At 41.9% G+C, this 15,434-nt stretch overlaps 1 protein-coding gene across 1 annotated transcript; it reads left to right on the forward strand.

Annotated features, from left to right (window-relative positions):
- Nucleotides 1-541: 541 nt before the first annotated feature.
- trpc1 (transient receptor potential cation channel, subfamily C, member 1) lies at nt 542-15,114 on the forward strand. The gene is made up of 13 exons (XM_006795087.2): nt 542-1,102; nt 1,925-2,079; nt 2,166-2,267; nt 2,384-2,586; nt 3,397-3,528; nt 3,698-3,893; nt 4,875-5,211; nt 7,014-7,153; nt 7,958-8,104; nt 12,104-12,288; nt 13,712-13,913; nt 14,287-14,481; nt 14,572-15,114. The coding sequence occupies exons 1-13, from the start codon at nt 937-939 to the stop codon at nt 14,797-14,799; spliced, it is 2,388 nt and encodes a 795-aa protein (XP_006795150.1). The 5' UTR covers nt 542-936; the 3' UTR covers nt 14,800-15,114.
- Nucleotides 15,115-15,434: the final 320 nt, after the last annotated feature.

Consider the following 15,434-nt stretch of genomic DNA (forward strand, 5'->3'; position numbering starts at 1 on the left):
CTGTGTTAAATACTTTTTTGGAAATAAAACGTATATCCAAGAAATCCACTATGAAAAAGTTTTTTTTGTTATCACTGTTTACTTCATCTATAGGTTATAGAACATTTAAACAACAGAAGCTGACATAAGGTGCTTTAAACACAGACACGTTTACATTTCAGCATAATTATAAAGAGATTTCACTGAATCAGGATACCAGATGTATTTCCTAACAGTCTGTCACGGATTATGTGAGCCCATATGCCGCCATATCCATATCCATGTGCACTGAATGTCACCCATGCATGTCCCAACACAGCATTTCCATCAGGACTTTCACATTACTGCAGGAAGTGACCTGAGCAGGAGCCACGGCCATTGCTGATTTCTGTGTTTATCTCCCAGTCTTTACCGCTTAGCATACTGTATGTGTGTAGTTCATGCTTCAGAGTCAGCACATGTGCATGCACTGTCACAGTGAACGCTCACACGCTGTGAATTTACACAGTGTACTGTACACGGCAAAGATGCACTGTTACGTAATCACGGAGAAGAGGCTTTGCGCCTGCGAAACGATCAAGCAGGTGGAGGAGGAAACATGCGCAGTGCAAGCCTCGCCAGCAGCATCAGGACCACTGCGATGCAAGTGAGAAGATGGTGCTTGTAAACACGCCGCGAGAAATGACCGCGTTGTTTCGTCTACTTGCCGTCGCCGTGAACACTTTTTAACATCACGTTTGAGATCGATGGTGCGAAAAGGGCTACAGGACGCGATATTTTAACCCCGAAAAAAGGGGAAAAGCGAACGCACCGGAGCTGGGACGGTAATGCCAGCGATTACTGACACTGGTTTAAGTCGGCCGCTTTAAACCTCTGCTGCGCAACTACAGAAGCATTCTTCGCATGTCATCGCATATGACGGGATTTCTCGTGTAATGGTCGTCGGTTTCTAGTGGGATGCACATCAGCGTCTTGCCGTACTCGCTCTCCGTCGTAATGGCAGCTCTGTACCATGGCACGGACGCTTCCTCTCCGGACAAATTCCTGGCCTTGAAAGACGTGAGAGAAGTGAAAGAGGAGACGACTCTGGACGAGAAGCTCTTCCTCCTGGCATGCGAGAAAGGTTTGGCTCTTGTTTCGTCTAATTTAATATCTGGGCTGTTGTTCCCTGTTTCCAATGCAATGGGATGTCCGTGCAACACGTGACTACGATCTGAAGGAAGCTCGTTATTGTGATCATTAGGGATGCTGAAGCTACATGTCTCATATAGGAGGTAGAGCGCGCACGCAGTGACAGCATGGCAGATGTCATACAGGCTCATTTAGCAGCTGGCAAACTACTCAATCATTACAGATCCCCCCACTCCAGTGTATACCACTCACAGCTGCCCACACTTTGGATACTGTGGTAATTTGCCCAAGGGGCAGTTAATAGTTAAATGTCTGCTCCACTTTAAGTTTCTCTCCCTGGTCTCCTGACTTTTCACAAACCCCAACATGGAAAGTTAATGCAAACAAGCTAAATGCCAGCAAGGCAAGACGTAGACAGTGTAAGTGTAAAATAACAAAGAGGCATGGGTTTTCTCAACTAGTCCCCGTGGTGGGAGAATATTTCATTGATAAGTTAAGAACATTGTACAGGCAGAGGTGTGCTAAGCCAATAACTGCCACTGTGACCATATAAAGTCTCCCTAAACGTGGCCCAGCAACAGAAATTGTCCTTTGATGGAGATGTTATTGTTACACAAGATTAAGGGTTCCCGCTGGATCTGAGCCTGTTCTCTGAAAGAGCTCGCCTGATAACCGGCGCTGTGTGTTCGTGTCGTTTTGACACCGCGCTCACACTAATGTTTCGCTTCTTCAAAGGATCCGCCTTTGTGAGAACTTGCCAAGGTTTGGCAAGTTCATTTATGCTGTGCTGCTTTGTCCTTGACTTGCTTCTCAGGTGACTACTACATGGTGAAGAAACTGCTGGAGGAGAACAGACACGGCGAGCTCAACATCAACTGTGTGGACGTGCTGGGCCGAGATGCAGTGACCATCGCCATCGAGAACGAGAATCTGGACATCCTTCAGCTGCTCTTGGAGTATGGCTGCCAGGTAACAAGCAAGCACAGACTAGGGGTAAAATAATATACACAAGACATCATTTACATCACTAAAATTGTGCGTTTCTTTCTGTGTAGGCAACAGACGCTTTGCTGGTGGCCATAGACTCAGAGGTGGTAGGAGCTGTGGACATTCTCCTTAACCACAGGCCAAGGAGATCTTCTAAGCCCTCTATTGCTGTAAGTCTGTTGTTATTACTCTTTTTCAAAGAAAAGAAACACCATTAAGGCAAAAACTGTTTATCAATTTCTATAATTCACTTACAGTATTTTTTTTAAATCCATGCTCTTGTCAGAAACTGATGCAGCGCATCCAGAATCCAGAGTATTCCACCACCATGGATGTGGCTCCAGTCATCCTGGCAGCCCACAGGAACAACTACGAGATCCTGACCATGCTGCTCAAGCAGGACATCTCTCTCCCCCGGCCTCACGCTGTTGGCTGTGAGTGCACGCTCTGCAACGTTAAAAACAAGAAGGACAGCTTACGCCACTCCAGGTAAAGTTAACTAGAGCTCACAAAATACTTAAGTGGCACTGACTTTGTGCAGACGAGTGCATTAAGAGCACCAGAGGACTATTTTTTTTGCTCAATTACTTTAAATTGGAATAGTCAATACCACTTCTGTTTTGTAGGTGATGTTTTGATTGTTTTGACCCAACAAATCAACCCAGTTTTGCTCCAAGTAAAGTTGCTCTAGTGAAACATTGCAGTCTCTTGTTTCGATGGCAGCATTAGGTTGAAAATCCAGTCAGCTACTCATAGAAGTCGATGATTTAATCAACACACTGGGTTTTAGGAATTCTTTAGCCATTTTTTACAGTCCAATGAATGCCCAAAGTATCTTCCTTGTCCCCCAGAGGACTCCTGATTTTCTCTGTTATTGTCAAGCTCGACTGATTTAGCTGTAGAGAGTCGGTATTGGTATTTTACTGAAATACAAAATCAATACAAACTCTAATTTAAGGGAAAACAGCAAAACAGCAGCAGTTCCTCTGGGAAGAAGGAGTTCTTGGTTTCTGATACCTTCTCGGACTTGCAGATGAGATTTTGCTGATCTCTTCCGCAGGGGCCTTTTTTTTCCCTCTGTGCAGGGCAGTGTGGCCTCCCACACAGTACACTAAATGAATCACTCTGCAGTTTGGCTGCCAAACAACATAGAGGTGAAAGAAGGTATAAATGAAACAGATAGAGGACTAAATGTTCCTCCTTATTTCTTCTCCCGTCTGCACAAGTCTGTCATGTTTCCACCTATCCCCTTTGGGGTTTTTTTTAACCGCCTCGTTTCTGTTGATGGTGGTGGGTTAGGTTCCGTCTCGACATCTACCGCTGCCTAGCCAGCCCCTCTCTCATCATGCTGACAGAGGAAGATCCCATACTCAGGGCCTTTGAGCTGAGCGCAGACTTAAAGGAGCTCAGTCTCGTTGAAGTGGAGTTCAGGTAGAGTCAACATGCTGCACATGCATCAGAGCGTTAATCCAATTTCTTTGCCTGTAAACAGATGTAAATACGTATAGCGATGCTGTAAATCCTTTCTTTTATAGCCTGAGATTGATAAGAATCTTAACCTTTTAATATCTTCTTATTTGATTCAATTTATTTGCTCTAGAACTGACTATGAGGAACTGGCAAAGCAGTGCAAGATGTTTGCCAAAGACCTGCTGGCTCAGGCTCGAAACTCTCGAGAGCTAGAAGTGATTCTCAACCACACATCCACCGAGGATCATGTTGACAAGAGAGGCTTACTGGAGGAGCGTATGAATCTCAGTCGACTTAAACTGGCCATCAAGTACAACCAAAAAGAGGTTTGCATACATCACTGGGCAGGTAGTAACATACTGTTTACTGCTGAAGACACTCATAAGGTTTCTACAGAGGGCAAAAGGGCAGTGTGACTAATAACAAATGAGTCCACCTCCTATTTATTGTTAGAATGGCTGCCCTGATTTGTGACAGATGATAGCAACAAGAGCGTAAGGGAAGGTTTAGAAGTTGGTGGTGAAACCTGCTATGTTGTATGGTTTGTAGACGATGGCACTGCCTAAAAAAACAGGAAGCCAAGCTGAAGATGCTCATTTAGAGTGATGAGGAGAGGGAGGATTAGAAATGAGTCCATCAGAGGGACAGCCTGGCTTAAGTTGTTGGAGACAAAGTTAGAGAGAAAAGGCTGAGATGGTTTGAGCATGTGTGGAGGTGGCATAGTGGATATATTGGAAAAAAGTTGACCTTAAAACTGTCAGACAGGGAGAGAAGAAGAAGACCACAGAGAAGAATCAAGAATGTGCAGAGAGCTGATGTGACAGAAGAGGATGCTAGGGATAGAGTAAGAGGGAGGCAGATAATCTCCTGTGACGATCCCTAACGAGTATCAGAAATTTAAAAAAGAAATGTTTATTGGTTCTGTTGCCTAAAGTTAGAAGAGGAGATTGATGCTGCTGTCGTGTTTGTGCGATAAATCATAAATTGCAGTCTGCAATGGATTATTAGAGCTTACATTATAAACAGGGGGAAGCAGATTGGGTGTTGGAGCTATCCACAGCTCACCACACAGCTATTTATTCATGATCCAGTCTTTGTGCTAATCTTCTGGCTGTAGCTTCATATTTATTCCAGTGAAATGATCATCATCAAAGCAAACCCATGCCCAGAAACCTAAGAATTGTTCTCACGAAATCTTGAACTCTTTCTTCATTTTGCTGATTTTTCGTAAAGTTTTTCTTTTTTCGCATTAAACATCTGTCCACCGATGCTTTAACTGCCGTTCTCTCTTGATGTCCCTTTTACAGTTTGTGGCTCAGTCCAACTGTCAGCAGTTCCTCAACACTGTCTGGTTTGGAGAGATGGCCAGCTACCGACGCAAGCACACCTGTCTAAAAATGGCCACAGTTCTGAGCGTGGCCATGCTTTGGCCTCTCCTTTCTGTCTGCTACCTTCTGGTGCCACGCTCCCGTGTTGGCCAAATAATCCATACCCCTTTCGTTAAGTTCATCATCCACAGCGCCTCCTACTTCACCTTCCTGCTGCTGCTTAACCTGTACTCTCTGGTCTACAACGAGAACAAGAAGAACACGATGGGCCCCGCGCTTGAGATGATCGATTACCTGCTCATCCTCTGGATCATAGGTCAGACTTTTACCCCGTAAATAACTCATAATGCTGTTTCCAAAGGCGTGTCATGCATTATATGTAGTTATTGTGATTTATATATTTTAGTGCTTCGATAATTTAATACTTATCTATCTCCTAATGCACTTTAAGGAACTAGAACTAGAGTCAAAACCCAGTCCCACAAACTAAAGGTTAATACGGTAACATGGCATGGTGGAGTGAAAATGAGCGCTTCCTGTTATGATCTGGCTAAAGTCCAGTATCCCGTGTCCATAATCACATCAGGCATTACATGACAAACGGCTGTTTCTACACCAAATGACAGAAAGCCCAGCTTGACCGGATTAAATCCGTCAGCCCTGCTTCTAATTGAGCACAATAGGAAAGAAACTGCAGCTTCTTCTTTCCCCCCTGTGGCCCTTCTGAGTGCTGGTATCAATGAACTCAACACACAGCCGTGGAAACATATTCACACATACACCATCTATCTTTTCAGAAAAAGGGCGGATAGTGACAGCTGGAAATTGACTCTGCCTCTTTACCTTACCCTTCTGCCAAGAAACCATTAACACGGCTGTTTAGTCTCTTTAATGGCTCTGCTTCCGCAGTAGGCATGTTTGTCTCTTTGTTGCAGAAAATCCGAGCCACTTCCACCAGAGACAAAGCATCACGACCACAGCATCTAGGTTTCGGCTCTTTCTTTAATAAATCTTCCCAGTAACTTCATGTGACAGGATGTGAAAGGATTTAGAAGCTATTGGCATCTATTATTCAATGATATAAAGTGTTGTGCTGTGCTGTGGGGTAATTGTCAGTTTAGTTTGTACGCTGCAGGATTGACATCAGTTTTTCAGTCATTAGATAAGAAGCGTAATAGCGTTTTCCATGGGCTACAATAGCCCACTACAGGGAGAACATTTCCTTAAGCATTGCAAAAGAGCAGCATCAAAGATAAACTTTGCATTTTTTTTTCTAAAGGTTGCGTCATTTTGAAAACAGCCTAAACTCCAAGGCGAGAGGCAATGGTGTACAGTATCCCTGCAGCGTCAACACGTCACCCAAGATGAGTTAAATGAGAGGGATGAGATTGCTAACGGTTACCGTTCTCAGACAGCCTCCTGCCTTATGTCATCAGAATGGGAGTTCTTAGAGTTGCATCACTTTTTTGTTTTTTCTTTTTGCTTTCCATTGTTTGCTTTCCCTCTTCCTATCATCTTTCTCCTCTTCCCTCCATCCTGGTATTCCCCTGGGCCAGAGGCCTCACGTTAATGGGAAACTCAGATGCTATGAGACTGTGAGTGCACTAGGCTACATGTATGCATATGTGTTTGGATGTTTCTCTCGCTATCTAAGTGTTTGTGTGTGTGCGCGCAAGCCTGCAAAAAAAAAAAAAACATAATGGGATTTCTGTTGTAAACTCTTCGCTCATCTGTTTTCTTTTCAGTAACAGCTTCTGAATCAAGGCGTAGAAAAATCCGACTGAACATTAACTTGCACCTGGAGTAATTTTTTTTATTCATTTTGTACATTTAGAATTGACAAAATACCATTTAAACACAAAAAGACGCTAACCCATCTTAATTAAATTCCACGCACCTCCCTAAATCCCACAGATGACACATTTTCAGCACATTAATCTCTTGATTTCTGTGTCTCACACATTCCTGTTTCCCCCGGGCTCTCTCTGTGAGATGACTGATGGCTGAGCCTTGAAGGGATTTTCAAATGTTGTGGATGACATCCTTTTTCCAGTGGTGGGTGTGTGTGCATACGTCTGTGTGTACGTGGTAATGGTGGATTCTTTTCCCCCCCTATAGGAATGGTGTGGTCAGATGTGAAGCGTCTGTGGTATGAGGGTCTGGAAGACTTTCTGGAAGAGTCTAGGAACCAGCTGAGTTTTGTGATGAATTCCCTCTACTTAGCCACCTTTGCTCTGAAGATTGTTGCTCATAGCAAGGTACAGACACATAGCACACACTCCTTACATTTAATGGATAGATAATTCGATTTAAGGTTTCGTGGAATAACGCTTATGATTCATCATTGTGCATATTAACACTATCATCCAGGGAGGTGTTTTCATCTGTTGTTTCAATTAGATCTCAGCTCAAGTTGAAAGCTGGGCAAAGCTATTCTAGGAATTGAGCTTTCTAATGCACCATTAAGGCTGATAAAGGTGTAATGTGCCTCACCTAAGGCAGTAAACGGAGCACAGACCACACACAGCCAAACAGTTTTGAAATAGAGGTCTAACTTCTGTTTAGAGTTCTCGTTTCATGTCTTTAAGTAGTCTTCAGGAATAGTTCTCCAGGCTTCTTGAAGGACATTCAAAGATCTTCTTTTGGGTGTTGGCTTCCTTTTGTTCTGTTCTCTGTCAAGACAATCCGACAGTGCTTCAATTATGTTGAGGTCTGATTTAAGGGAGGTCAGTTCATAAATGTGTGGGTTTTCTACCCAGGTATTCGTTTACTCCCTTCTTTAAGAATGGCGTCTTCGCAGACAACTTTTCATTGGGGCCATTTCTGATGAGATTTTGGCTAACAGTAAATGGATGAGCTGAAGGTCCATTTTTGCTGGATGTTTTCCTCTTTTTTAAGAACTGTTCATCTGCATGATATAAATACTTCTTTTCTTCTCCACTTGGCTCAAGACTTGCATAGTGCTGTCCTTTGGAAAAATAATGCCTTCTATGACATTTAAAGACGGTGACAGTACATTCAGATATGTATCTTTCTCTGAATCTCTTTGCTTTGATCTGCAGTTTAAAGATCAGGAGCAGAACAGGAAGGACTGGGATGCCTTCCATCCCATCCTGGTGGCCGAGGGACTGTTTGCCTTTGCCAACGTTCTTAGTTACCTGCGACTTTTCTTCATGTACACCACGAGCTCCATACTGGGCCCTCTACAGGTAGGAAAACAGTTGGCATATACATTAAAGTAGCTGTGAGTGTTTTGTAGAGAGGCTTGATTCTCACTCAGTGCAAGCAGGCAGCAACGAGATATGACTGCGATCCCTGAGGGTTTTAAGTGATATATCTGTAAAGCCCTTTAATGAGAAAAAAATGGCCTTATAGTTATGCAATGATTATAAAACTGCTTCGCCTATTTATTTATTTATTTTATCTTTGTCCCGGATGCCACACACACACACACACCACCCACTCTCTTCCTCTGTTAGTGGATGTGAACACTGCAGGGCGAGCCAACTCTAAGCATCACACCAGCTGTGCTGAGCATAACCATCATCATAAGCATTAAGTATAAGCACAGTGAAGTGAGGCAGCAGATTAATGTGTTCTGCTCTGATAATGCGCACATAATAAACTGAAAAAGGACTTGCAGCTTATTTACCATATACATCGCCATACTGCTATCATCTATATGAATGACTGCCTTCACATTGGACACAGTTGATTTATTTAAGTATGTGCAATCTATACGAATAAATGCAGGGCGGAGAAGGGAAGCTCTTATTAAATACACTTGTGGGATTTTTCTTTTTCTTTTCAAATCAAAATTGGATTTATTGTCTGACATTTCTGACAAGGAACATCTTTTATAGAAAATATATCAATGGAGCACTGTGGAAAATATTCAATATCCAAGTGAAAAATATTCCCTAAGCTTCCCGAAGCCTGGAAAAGCTGCACTGGATTCTCTTGATTAGCCTGCTTTAGCTTATAATGCCAAACATTAGTTTAGAATTAGCTTGCATTTTCTTGCCATTTGCAAAAGGTTATAGAAGATATTAGCCAAGTAGTGTTACTTTTGTCTGTGAAGATAAAAAAAAAAATCAAAATGACTACATTTGATTGAATATTGGAGATTTCTTTGTAGCTCCAGAGAAGCAAGAAGTCTGCTTTGCATATTTTCTACTCAGGCGCCATAGGTGTCCCTTTTTATCATATCAGGTTTTATATTGTTATCCAGCTGGCAGAGGGAAATCATGAAGCCTGCCATTATCTGAATTTTTGTTAGCAAACGTGAGGTTTTCTTTTTCCCAAAGTGTGACTTTTAAAGCGTAAAGAACTCTTGAGGTGCGCAGTGAGGGCAGTCCTTCCTGTCATTATTTCGAGGTGCTGTTTGTGGTTGACTTATAAAACAGTCAGGGTGCTCTGTAGCTTTTTAATGAGCATTTTTCAGCTACGCTCTTCCTGCTTCACTCTTGTTTTTTTTCTCCTCGCCCTTCTTCTTCACTCTGTGACATAACTGTCTGGCTTGACAGGATGGAAAAACAGCTTCTAAAATACACTTGGTTTGGTTTGGTTGGGTGTTCGCAGCCGTACTCGCACTCACGTGGCAGACACACCTCTCCTCTAATGCACACGCACCCACACATTTCCACACTCCAGTGATATCTGGCATGCTAGGATTCAGTCCAGTCGTACTGCTCATGCATGGACACACACACAGACAGTGAGTCAATATTATGTGGGTTGGAATAATGAACGTTTCTCTCATTCTGTCCGCCCTGAAGAGGCCAGCTCATATTTCCGGTGGGTATTGCCCCCAACTGAGTTTGGAAAGAGTGACTGAAAGTGGGAGTATGCGTCTGTGGTGTAGGTTTATCACGGCCCAGACTTAACCTCATTGACATCATTAATGTGCCATAGGCTAACTGCGAGTCAACTGGGCTATTTGAGTGTGTGTAAGAGAAATAGAAATAAGTCATGCTAAACGTATACGGATTAACTTTAGATGTTGTAAGCAAGGATTAAATTGAACTGAGTCTGTCTCCTAAACGTACAGCTTATGAAATACTTTCAGATTCTGTTTCCATTAAGGAAACCTAAGGCTTGATCAGCTCCAGGTGTGTGTGATGATCTTCAGGTGTGGCCAGCCACCTGACAGGGCCACACCCACCGGGTCTGACTGAACCCCAGAACTGAGCCACACCCACACACACCCACCTATCACACATGCATAGAAAAAACACACGGACAGCAGCACAGTGCAGCACACATATCTACAAGATATATAAAAGTCCATAACTGCTCATGGACCCTGGGTCACTCATGACACTATATTTAACATTAACAGTTTTCTGGGCCCAAAACAGCTGAGCTGCTGCACAGATTTCACAGTTTCTGCAGTGAAATCAACAGGAACAAATCTCAGGATGAATCCAGCAACATCAAAGCTGTAGCTTCCTTTTTATTTACTTTACTACATTTGGTTTAGCTGCAAAGCTGTTTTTGTTGCAGGAATGTCAGTGTTTAACTGACTGAAACTAGACTGCTATTGCAACTAGAATGGTATATGGCTGATTCAATTGGCTACTCAGTAGAGACCCACCAACATAGTCTTCTGCCCGCTGTAAAGTAGGTGAATCCTGACCTGACTAAATGAGGCCTCATACACTTCCATGTCGTGGACATCTCCAGACTGGCTGGGTGCTTTCTGTGTGGAGTTGGCATTTTCTCCCTGTGCCCACTCTGGCTTCCTGCCACACTCCAAAAATACGTTTGTTAGGTGGAATGGAAATTGTTAATTGATTGTATGTGTTAATGTGGGCTTTCAGTGGCTGCCTGTTTCTCTGTATCAGCCCTCTGATGTGCTGTGACCTGCTCAGAGGGTACCCTGCCTTTTCCCCTGTGACAGCTAGAATAGGCTCCAGCCTCAGGAACCCAAAATTGAACAAGCAGTTGAAAAAATGGATGGATAAATAGATGCATTTAATTTTCAATCTCTAAATTAAATAACATAAAATTTCCTCTCATTATCTAACAGTGCTGCATTGAGTATCTTTGGTTAGATTTATTTGAGGTATGCATTAGACCTCCTCCAGTCACAGTGAGGATGTAATAACCTGCTATATTTCTGTTCTGTTTGTACAGTAACCAGTTTAGGATATCTGTCAGGCAGGGAGCACCCACATCTCCTAAATCAGATGCGTACAAAGTGGCAGATGAATACACTGAGGGAATAAATCACCTGAACAGACCAAACTTTCTCAAATAGACTCCCTGGGTTCCAGCACAAACTCTGTACTCACCATTCATCAAACATCATGATTCGCTATGCAGCCAGAGTGGTTTTCTCTTACACTGGACACTTTATATGTGTTTGTGTTTTGCAAGGGTAGGAGTGTGTTCTGACCTTGTTTGACCATCTCGAGGTCCTTATAAACAGATATGCCACACAAGTCTGTAAATAGTGGGTTTCCAATGCTTTAAGAAGATTTCTGTGTTCTCGTCCTCTCTCTGGCTTCCTCCGTGTTTGTCTCTGTGTTTCTTCAGGTAGTTTGAGAGAACTCTAACAGCCAGAATAAGTTCCCTGAGGAACCACTACTAAATCTGAACATGGGTGAAAAAACACGCTATGAGTGGTCAGAGAGTGGTGAAGCAGTGCAAGCATGCGTCTTTCTAAAGTCTGAATGGCTTTGAAAAAGTACTAGAGTAAAAATTCAGTATACAAAGTAGAAACAAATTCTTCTCTATAGTTGAATTTAAATGTACTATAGTGTTACTTTTACATAATTTACACTTTCTGTGACATTTTAAAAATCAGAGAGTTGCACTCTAATATACTGCAATTGTAAGTGTGTCTAATTAATGTGTAGTTGGACCTTTAATATATCACAGTCCAGTTACACAAAAGTTATTTGATTAGAGAACAAAATCTAGTTTATCAAATCTTCTAAGTCTCTAGCATTACCCAGACTTTCAATAAACTTGATTGATTGGTGTTTTAAAGGGAGATCTAGTTAGCACAGAGAATGTGATACTGCAATATCTTGGTTGTTTTCATTTCAGGCCAGTGTTGTTCAGATGTTCAGACATTAAGCAGAGTCAAGTTTAATCCAATCCAGCTGCTTAAAGGCTGATGAAGATTATTGAGATTTCTTTGAGAAAGCTGTTAGAGCAAGCAGCACAAGATTAACGAGAAAATGTTAATCTCTCGCTAGATCTCCATGGGACAAATGCTGCAGGAGTTTGGAAAGTTTTTGGGCCTCTTCCTGCTTGTGTTGTTCTCCTTCACCATTGGACTCACCCAGCTCTATGGGAAGGACCAGAAAGATAAGGAAAACAATCCACCCAAGGACTGCGGGGGCATCTTCTGCGAGCAGCAGAGCAATGACGCATTCCACACGTATGGGCAAACCTCATTCAATGATGACTGTTTAGTGTATATGCTGAGGAATGTTGGAGGTTATATAAAACCTTTATATATGTTTATATCCTTTATATATGTTTATATGCATACATGATCTTTATATACTGTAAAATTAGATCATAACATTGAAAGAGGCAGCAAAGTGTGGGAGCACTTTGACAGTTATGCAGCACAGACTTTATTCAGTACTGTGAAGTCTAAGCACAAGGGTGCCTTCTTCAGAGCTAAAAAAAAAATAGATAAGTCAACATAGTTTAAAAAGCCTATGAGGCACTGCCACTGCATATGAAAGGACTGTTATAAAAATAAACACTGTGTAGCTCATACATTCTTCAATTCATGTACATGGAAAACACTCATTTAGACAGAATTTGGACAGAAACTAAACAGTGATTTTGGACAAATGTTAATAATACAAATAGTGTGTTTAAATAAATACAAGAAATACACAGAAATCTATACAATACATAGAGTAAAACTTGTAAATGTTACTATTCAAGTCAGATTTTTAGGAGAAGCTTGCAGCACAAGCTGTGAAGATGAGACAAGACATCAGAAGCATCACAAGAAAACTCTTCCTCACCTTCCATCTTCATGTAAAAGTATAAAAATAACTGATAGGTGACGTGACGCATAATCCTTTTTTTTTTTAAAGTAGTCTTTTATGTAATTGTGCACATTACACCTTTTTTACAGATGGGTAAGCACATCCTTGTTCCCTGGAAGCTTTGTAAATCTTATTAAGCTCTGAAGTAGTCAGTCATGTGCAGGTTGTGTAATAAAGTCTGCACAGCAGTCAGATTGCTCTTGTCTCTCTCTGCTTGCTTTTCTCTTTTGACATTTTGTGCATCGGAGCACACCTCAGTTTAGAGCGGCTTAACAACAAATCATTTAAATCCTACATTCAGTAAAAGAATTTAAAACAAAGGAGAAATTGTTTTGCATTTGAAGTGACACATTTCAGAAAATTTGGCACATGCATCTGCTTGAATCACATGTTAACAACCCCTAAACTGACTAATTGTTGCACTTTAGAATTGTGTTTGTTTTTTAATGCCTGCAGGCCCAAAGATAATGACCACTGAATATTGGTTTTCAGACATTTTCATTGTGTGCAGAGATTTCTCCAGATTCTCTTAATCTTCTAATAAAGTGATATATGTAGGTACTCGAATCTGCATGCCCCCTAGCATTTTTACAATAAGAAATGCTATTCTTAAAATATTTCCCCACTTAGTGCTTCAAAGAGTCCTGAACCCTTCCTCGTTTTTATGAAAGACTTTCTAGGAAGCTCTTTTTAAGTAAATGTAGGTTTGTATTTATTTCTCATCTTTTTTTGGAGACAGGGTTGTATGTTTAAATCTGACCTGCACACGTACTAGCTTCGTCTCTTTTGCAGATTTATGGGGACCTGCTATGCACTGTTCTGGTACATCTTCTCCCTGGCACACGTTGCACTCTTCGTCACCCGCATCAGCTACACGGAGGAGCTGCGCTCTTTTGTCGGCGCCATGATCATAGGCACCTACAACATCGTGGTGGTTATTGTGCTGACCAAGCTGCTGGTGGCCATGCTCCATAAGAGCTTCAGGCAAATTGCTGTAAGTGTAAATAAGTTTTGGCGCTGATGGTCTCACTGCTGCCACGGGCAGTTTGAATTTGTCCTGGCATTGAAATCTCCGATGGTTTTCGTTTACTGTTAAGGTTTAATTTTCCTCAAAATAGCCCTAAATTGTTGCACAGATGTTAGCTACTTTCTTTCCTTGGAACCGCTCTTTGCGGCCTGCTTGATTTCGATTACGCTAAGTGCAACTTATCTTTCACAAAAATCTGTTCCCCTAAGTTTCCACTGTGTGGTGGTTTTGCATTTTCAACATTCCTCCTGTAAAACTGTGTGTGAAAGTTTAAATGCATGAAAGTTTTCCAACATTCCTTCGTTCTTAAGTGTTCTTATTGGCTTTTGGACTCCTGTAGAATCACGAGGATAAAGAGTGGAAGTTTGCCCGGGCCAAATTGTGGCTCAGCTACTTTGATGACAAGTGCACGCTGCCTCCACCCTTAAACATCCTCCCTTCTCCAAAGACTGTCTGCTACTTGGTGACCAGCCTGAGCAAGTGGATCTGTTCACACACCTCGAAGGGCAAAGTGAAGAGACAGAACAGTCTGAAGGTGAGAGATAAACAATATTGTAAAAGTTTGATTCAAACCCATCTTCTAATCTTCAACAAATGACCCTCTGTGTTAATGCTGTCCTTACAGGAGTGGAAGAACCTGAAGCAGAAGCGGGATGAGAACTACCAGAAGATCATGTGCTGTCTAGTTCACCGCTACCTGACCTCCACCCGGCAGAAGATGCAGAGCACAGACCAGGCTACGGTGGAAAATCTGAACGACCTTCGCCAAGACCTGTCAAAGTTTCGCAATGAGATGAGGGACCTGTTGGGTTTCCGGACCTCCAAATATGCCATGTTCTACCCAAGGAGCTAAAAAAAGACTTGTTATTCTTTCCCCTCCTGTCCTCTTGACAAAATCTTTGCTTCTTGTTTATCTGGGCTGCTGTGTGACCCGAGCATGTGCAAAAAAAAAAAAAAAGTAGAAAGAAAAAAATACTCTGCTCTTTTGAGTCACAGAGGCTATTAAACCTCACTTTAAGCCTGGAATTTAACTAGACAAATATGTATCCTCCACCAAAGCCTCCAGACTCAGGCCTCCTATCTATTACTCAGCTATGTAACCTTTTTTGTAAATAAAAAAAGCCATTGTTTTCAATAGATAAATAAAGATTTAAGAAAAAAAACACACACTGGATATTTCATGGCTTTTTTCATTTTGGCTACAACAGGTCTGAAAGCAAGAAAACTATTCAGCCAATCCCCGAGCTGTCCGCTCCACGTGATCCACACAAACACCTGATCCATTCTCATGCTTAGCAGAGCGTGTTTGCCTCGACTGCTCTAAACAGACCAGATATTATGTGGCATTCTCCCAGGTGAAAAGTCTTACACAAAAAGAAAAACAATCTAAAGTGGTGAAAGCGTTTTATTTGGAGAGATGACAAAAATAAAGTATAAATAATATTATTAAAGTTTTTTTCCATAAGAAAATAGTTTTCATTTCATACC

Source organism: Neolamprologus brichardi, chromosome 9 (assembly GCF_056152115.1).
Source record: "Neolamprologus brichardi isolate AB-2024 chromosome 9, ASM5615211v1, whole genome shotgun sequence".
Lineage (NCBI taxonomy): Eukaryota > Metazoa > Chordata > Actinopteri > Cichliformes > Cichlidae > Neolamprologus > Neolamprologus brichardi.

Coding starts and splice junctions, on each gene's coding strand:
- trpc1 (XM_006795087.2), top strand. CDS start 937: ATGCACATCAGCGTCTTGCCGTACTCGCTCTCCGTCGTAATGGCAGCT. Junction 2,268..2,383: donor CTTCTAAGCCCTCTATTGCT/GTAAGTCTGTTG, acceptor TGCTCTTGTCAG/AAACTGATGCAGCGCATCCA. Junction 2,587..3,396: donor GACAGCTTACGCCACTCCAG/GTAAAGTTAACT, acceptor GTGGTGGGTTAG/GTTCCGTCTCGACATCTACC.